The 7,299-nt window shown below is 51.8% G+C and overlaps 1 protein-coding gene across 2 annotated transcripts in view; it reads right to left on the bottom strand.

Moving 5' to 3' along the window:
- Positions 1–1,227: 1,227 nt before the first annotated feature.
- Positions 1,228–7,299, bottom strand: part of CDK5RAP1 (CDK5RAP1 mitochondrial tRNA methylthiotransferase) — a 28,196-nt gene continuing 22,124 nt past the window's right edge. For both annotated transcript variants that reach the window (XM_081323753.1, XM_081323754.1), the window contains exons 11-14: positions 5,817–5,947; positions 5,396–5,545; positions 4,053–4,193; positions 1,228–2,405 (exon numbers count right to left, since the gene is read on the bottom strand). In XM_081323753.1, the coding sequence (XP_081179879.1) occupies positions 2,238–2,405; positions 4,053–4,193; positions 5,396–5,545; positions 5,817–5,947 (590 nt within the window). In that variant the 3' untranslated portion in view covers positions 1,228–2,237. The remainder of the gene's footprint in view (positions 2,406–4,052; positions 4,194–5,395; positions 5,546–5,816; positions 5,948–7,299) is intronic.

Here is a 7,299-nt window from a genome sequence, read left to right as displayed (position 1 = left end):
CGCAACCCCACTCTCTTTTAGCACTGGCAATGGTCCCCATCAGTAACGCCATCTAGCACCGATGATGCTACCTAGTTTGGGTCATGAAATGACTGCAAGGAAGCAGCCAAACTCAGAGAGCACCAAGGACCCCACAGTTGTCATCCTTTTCCCTCCTCCTCTCTACAACCCTCCTCCTTCCTACACTGATGACGTTACCTAGTTGGGTCATGAAACATCTGCAAGAAAACAACCCAGCTCAGGGAGCACCCAGGACCCCCCAGTCCTCCTCCTCTTCCCCACAAACCCCACTCCCCTTCTAACACTGATGTTGTTATCTAGTTTTGTTTGTTTGTTTCGATTTATATACCGCCCTTTTCCCGGTGCCTGAAAACAACCAAGCTCAGAGAGCATCTAGGACCCCACACTCCTTCTCTTCCTCTTCCTCCCAAATCCCCCTCCCTTCTAGCCCTGATGACGTTCCCTAGTTGGGTCATGAAACGTCTGCAAGAATACCACCCGGCTCAGAGAGCACCCAGGACCCCACAGTCCTCCTCTTCCCCCTTCTCCTTCCCACAACTCCCCCCCCCCCGATGCCTTTCAAGCAAAGAGAGCACCAAGGATCCCACATTCCAGCCTTGATGATGTTCCCTAGTTGGGTCATGAAACGTCTGCAAGAAAACAACCCAGCTCAGAGAGAATGTTAAGCTAAAAATCTTGGTGCTTTCCTTCTTGCTGGTGGGCAACTTCACTAAAAAAAAAAACCTAGTTAGTCCTATATATGGGGAGAGAGAGAGATTAGAGAGAGAGATATAAAGTAAAGGTAAAGGTTCCCCCGCACATGCGTGCTAGTCGTTTCCGACTCTAGGGGCCGGTGCTCATCTCCGTTTCATAGCCGAAGAGCCAGCGTTTGTCCGAGGACGTCTCCGTGGTCATGTGGCCGGCATGACTAGACGCCAAAGGCGCACCGAACGCTGTTACCTTCCCACCGGAGTGGTCCCTATTTTTCTACTTGCATTTTTACGTGCTTTCGAACTGCTAGGTGGGCAGAAGCTGGGACGAGTAACAGGCGCTCACTCTGTTACGCGGCACTCGGGATTCGACCCGCCAAACTGCCGACCTTCCGATCGACAAGCTCAGCGTCCTAACCCACTGAGCCACCGCGTCCCTGAGAGAGAGATATAGCTGGGTTTATTTCTCATTTCCAATTTTAAGAAGTGCCCACATTGGGTGAAACAGACGGAAGTGTTTGCTTAATGATTGCCACAAAACAAAAAAGTCCGGCCTGGTTACATGATGCCTTAACTTACAAACAAAATGATTTATGAGTTATGTAATGATTCCAGGCTCCGTTATGGTCGTATGTCCGAGGACTAGCTGCGTTGATTCTTCCGGCGCCCAGCAGACAGGAGGGGTTGCGTTAAATCAGGAGTCCTCAGAATGCAACTCCCAGAATTCCCTGGCACTCCTTTGCATGTGTAGCCCCATTGTGCTTGCTTCCTGCCTTGCAATCCCTTCCTCTGCAATCTCTCTGCTCTACAGGGTGGGAGGAAAAATACAGGCAAAGCTGGCTGAGGAATTCTGGGAGTTGAAGTCCACAAGTCTTAAAAGTTGCCGAGCTCGAGAACCCCTGCCTTAAAAGGCACCAAATCAAACACGGAAACCCTTAAAACGTACTTTTTGCGAAGATTAATATATTTATTCCGGAGCTTCCCATCCCACCCCATTTATGAATCCCAGCAGCCCCCGCAACCACAAATCCCATCATCTCTAAGGAAGCCGAAAGCCGGGCTGCCCAGCCAAGCTGGAGGGAACCTGCTCCCCCCCGCCCCACATCCCACAGGTCCTTTCACAAGGTACACAACCTCACAAATCTTGCAAAAGGAGCGAGCGTGGAGGGCTGCTGGCGAGGCTTCTCTAGCCCAGCAGCTTTCATCCTGGAGAGTCCGCTGGCCCTCAAGCCGACGGACGCCATGTCCGAGACCGAGCGGGAAGCGTCAGAGAAGGAGGAGAAGCGCGGAAGCGGCCCCTTGGGTTGGAAGCAAAGAGACAACTTCTGCACTTCTGAATGCATGGACGAAGCATGGCCTCCTGGTTCCCAAGGCTGCGCGTCCAGCCACGTCGCTCGTCTTCCACCTTCCTCCGGGCCTCTGCTGCAGAAACCTTGGCTGGCGTTGCGTCGGGGAACAGCCTCCGGCCGAGCGACGGCCCGGGCTAGGTGGCAGCAGCTGGGATCCTAGGTGCTCGCCGGTCACCCTTCAGTCCTGAGCTGCTCCTCGGGGCCTTGAGGCTGCGGAGAATCCTCCCCCGGCACCCTGGGCTGCTCTGCAGGCGGCCCCCGCCAAGGCCGGGGATGAGGAGCTGCCTCTGAGCGTGGTTCGGCCAAGGGGGACGCCCTTCAGCGTCAGGGAGGAGGCCGAGGAGATCTGGGACGGGAGAGAAGGAAGGTGCAAGAGGTCAATCACTAGGAGGCGGGGAGTTCTAGTCCCACCTTAAGGATGATAGTGGGCTGGGTGACTTTGGGCCAATCACCAGGAGACGGTGAGTTCTAGTCCCGCCTTAACAGGAAAGCCAGCTGGGTGACTTTGGGCCAATCACTGGGAGATAGTGAGTTCTAGTCCTGCCTTAGGCATAAAAAACAGCTGGGTGACTTTGAGCCAATCACCAGGAGACGGTGAGTTCTAGTCCCGCCTTAGGCATGAAAGGCAAAACCCGACTGGGTGACTTTGGGCCAATCACCAGGAGACGGTGAGTTCTAGTCCCACCTTAGGCATGAAAGCTGGCTGGGTGACTTTGAGCCAATCACCAGGAGACGGTGAGTTCTAGTCCCGCCTTAGGCATGAAAGGCAAAACCCGACTGGGTGACTTTGGGCCAATCACCAGGAGACGGTGAGTTCTAGTCCCACCTTAGGCATGAAAGCTGGCTGGGTGACTTTGAGCCAATCACCAGGAGACGGTGAGTTCTAGTCCCGCCTTAGGCATGAAAGGCAAAACCCGACTGGGTGACTTTGGGCCAATCACCAGGAGACGGTGAGTTCTAGTCCCACCTTAGGCATGAAAGCTGGCTGGGTGACTTTGAGCCAATCACCAGGAGACGGTGAGTTCTAGTCCCGCCTTAGGCATGAAAGGCAAAACCCGACTGGGTGACTTTGGGCCAATCACCAGGAGACGGTGAGTTCTAGTCCCACCTTAGGCATGAAAGCTGGCTGGGTGACTTTGAGCCAATCACCAGGAGACAGTGAGTTCTAGTGCTGCCTTAGGCAGGAAAGACTACTGAGTGACTTTGGGCCAGTCCCTGTCTCTCAGCTGAGCCCACCTCACAAGGGTGTTGTAGGGAAAATAGGCAGAGGAAGGATTATTAGGTACGTTCGCCCCCTTGAATTACTTGTAAACCAGTTAAGGGCAGGATTAAAAATCTGAATACATAAATAAAAGAGTCCCGACGTCCCCTTCTCCGTACAGTGACAGCCAGGCTGTGCAAACCAGCCTCCCCGGTTCTGCAAAAAGGAGGGTGTAGGAAAAAAACACACCCAACAAAGTGAAAGCATACCTCCTGGCAGCAGAGGCCAGTTGCACCTTTACTCAACAACAGGGTCCCCAACCTGTACCGGTCCGTGGCCTATTGGCTACCAGGCCGTAGGAATGGCTGGCGAGTGTGCACATGTGTGCACACACCCTCCCTAATCGCACCAGTGCTGCCGCACTGGCGCTAGTGGCTGTTTGCGCATGTGTGGAGGCCACTAACGCCGCTGCCAGTGTCACGCAGGCACTAGCAGTCCGTTTGCGCAGGCGCGTGGGTGCTAGTGGCCTGTTTGTGTATGCGTGCAGGCGCCAGCGCCGTGTGAAGCCTGCCGTGCGCATGCCCATCTTGCACACGTACATGTGCTGCACACGTGCACGCACACATGTCCTTTTCCCTGCTCCTCCCTCTCCCTCCGGGCCACCAAGCTGGCAAAGTTGGGGAGCTCTGCTCTACAAGCGAGAAAAGTCCAGAACGCAGATGAAACCTCCTTCCTGGGATCAGACAAATCTTTGGAGGGCCGTTGCGGAGAAGCGGCCACCACGGGGCTTACCTCGACCAGGACGTAATCTCCCGGCTGCGCTCGGACGGCCGATGCCGCCTCAGTCCCGTCGCTCATCTCCACGTCCGGGAAGATGACTTTGGCTCCGCCGTCGTTCCTGCCCCACAGCTCCAGAGGGGAGCGCTTGCTGGGCTGGAAGGGCCAAGGGGGGTGGGGGGAAGGGAGGTCAGGAGGCTGGGGGGGCATTGCCTGCTCTGGGGCACTCAGCGCCTCCTGCCCCGACGCTCCCAGGGCGCCCCTAGGGACGGGCGGAAGGCAATGAACAAGTTGGACCTGGCACAGTTTTCTTTTTGGAAGAATAAATCCGAAACTGGGCAGTGCCAAACCTTCCTGGCAAAGTCCGAGTCAGATTGTACAAGTGGAAGCCTCGTGTGGCCGAGTCCTACCTGGAGATCTGTCTGTCAGTCTGTCTGTCTCCTCTACTCTCTATCTATCGCTCTATCATCCATCACTATTGCTCTATCAACTATAGAGTTTTATGGTCATTTTTTAATATCTGTATTTACTGTTTTTAGTCGGGCATATGTTTAATTTTCTTTTAACTTTTGTATTTTTGTATTTTTATATATTTGCCCTGTTCACCGCCCTGAGTCCTTCGGGAGAAGGGCGGTATATAAATAAAATTATTATTATTATTATTATTATTATTATTATTATTATTATTATTATTATTATTATTATTATTATTATTATTATTATTATTATTATTATTATTATTATTATTATATCTATCACACTATAACTATCCCTATTATCTAGCTAGCTAGCTATTCATTCTATCATCTATCACACTATCACTCTATATGTATCATCTATTTATCTACCACTATCAACTATCATCTATCACACTATCATTCTATCATGCTATCTATCTATCCCTATCTATCCATCCATCCATTCATCCATCCCTATCTATCCATCCATCCATCCATCCCTATCTATCCATCCATCCATCCATCCCTATCTATCCATCCATCCCTATCTATCTATCCATTCATCCATCCCTATCTATCCATCCCTATCTATCCACCCACCCACCCACCTACCTACCTATCTACCTACCTATCTAAGGAAAACATTGGCCAAGCATTTGTCAGGACGGTATAAGGTTTCCTGCCTTGGGCATCAGGTTAGTCCCCCTCCAACCCTATCCTTATCCTTATCACCTCTCTCTCTCCTCCCCCCCAATTCCCGTGCCATTCATTCATTCCCCTCTCCCCAGGGACTCAGGGTGGTGGGATTCCCAGTGTTGCCCTCTCTCCTGCCCGACACCCGAGGACCCCAGGAAGCCTTCCTGGACCGACCAGAGCCCGCTCGCCCTGTGGCCTGCTCACCCCTTCCACCAGGACCACTTGGGTCTGGCCCAGGGCAGCCGCGTGCAGGCAGGAAGCCCCCTCCCGAAAGGCCGCGTTGAGCTCCTCCAGCCGACGCTGCTTCACTTCGCGGGGGACGTCATCCGGCAGGCGGTGAAAGGCCCGGGTTTTCTGGGGGGGGGCGCAGAGCGACCGAGAGAGGGTGGTCAGGAAGCGGGGCCAGGCCAGGAGCGTCCAGCCGAGGGCTGACCTAGCAGCTGACCATACCGATCCTGACCAGCCCAGGATGGCCCCTGCGCTGGACAGCCCTGTAGGGTAGGCCAGACTAAGAAAGGGGATATATCCCCCGCCTTGAAATATTGGGGCACATCTGCCACAGATGTGAATCAGCCACCCCCCACCCCACCCCCCAAGGTGCCACCCAGTCCCAGCCAGGCCTCACCTGCCGCTGGCTGTAGGCAAAGATATAGGCGAAGTCGTAGCCGACCTCATGGAGGAGCGACAGCGTCTGCAAGTGATCGGCCTCCGTCTCCCCAGAAAACCCAGCGATGAAGTCACTGGTGAGGGTTGCGCCTGCCGCAGGAATGTCATTTACAGAGTCCTCGTTTAGCGACCGTTGGAAGTTACGACCAGTCCCCCAAAGGTACTTATGACCCAATTTCCAAGATCACTCAGCCACATCCCCCCCCGCCACTCAAAATGATCACACGGTCGTATTTTGGAAACTTTTCAATAATTTTTTTTTTTGCCAGTTTCCACCATTTCTGGGGGAAAACCCCCCCCCACATAATACGGATTTTCTTAAAGTCCCTGTTGTTTGCTTAATAACTTGTTTACTGTCATTTTTGCTTGAGAGATGCAGTGTTTGCTTAACAGCCACTGCCAATGGATCAATACATTGGGCAAAGTTGGCTAGGGGATTCTGGGAGTTGAAGTCCACCCACCTTGAAAGTTGCCCACTTTGTAAAATGCCGATCTAAATCAATAAATCATAAGTAGCCACCCTTTGAGCAAGATTCCTGAAAAGCTGACAGGAAATCTCTAAACAATGATATAGATCAATATAAATATTAATTTATTTATTTCTGCCTTAATGTCTTCTGTCCCAAAATTTCTTTCTGGGGTATTTAATTTTTAATCCGGATGCTAAAGGTACATTCCATTCTTTTATTATTCAATTTATATGCTGCCCAAGCTCACCGTCAAGTGGGAGGACACATCCTAAAAACCTCATAAAAACCAAGGTACCAATTGTAAAAAACATATTACAGGCAGTCCTCGGCCTGTGACCAAAATGGAACCCAAAATTTATGTGGCTAAGTGAGACAATTGCTCAGTGAATTTTCGCTCTATTTCTTGCCAAGTGTCCGAATTTTAATCACGTGACCATGGAGATGCTGTAGAGGGCGTAAGTGTGAAAAAATGGTTCTAAGCCACTTTTTTTCAGGGTTGTTTTAACTTTGTAGAGTTACTAAATGAACAGTTGTTAAGTAGAGGACTACAACGTAAGAAGTAAGTTGATAAAGCCAGAAAACTAGGGGTAGAGGTGGGATCTTCCTCCTAGTTCAGAGGTAGGCAACCTTGGCTCTTTTATGACTCGTGGACTTCAACTCCCAGAATTCCTCAGCCAGCCATGCTGAGGAGAAAGGGAGAGGTTTCCAAGCTGAGCCATGCTGGCTCAGGAATTCTGGGAGTTGAAGTCCACAAGTCACGAAGGGGCCAGTTTCCCCATGATGGCTCAGGAATTCTGGGAGTTGAAGTCCACGAGTCATGAAGGGTCCATAGTTCCCCCATTCTGGCTGAGGAATTCTGGGAGTTGAAGTCCACGAGTCATGAAGGGGCCATAGTTCCCCCATGCTGGCTCAGGAATTCTGGGAGTTGAAGTCCACGAGTCATGAAGGGGCCATAGTTCCCCCATGCTGGCT

Source organism: Vipera berus (assembly GCF_964194415.1).
Source record: "Vipera berus genome assembly, chromosome: 3".
NCBI lineage: Eukaryota > Metazoa > Chordata > Lepidosauria > Squamata > Viperidae > Vipera > Vipera berus.
The sequence above is the reverse complement of the archived record's forward strand: the minus strand, read 5'-3'. Positions and strand labels throughout refer to the sequence as shown.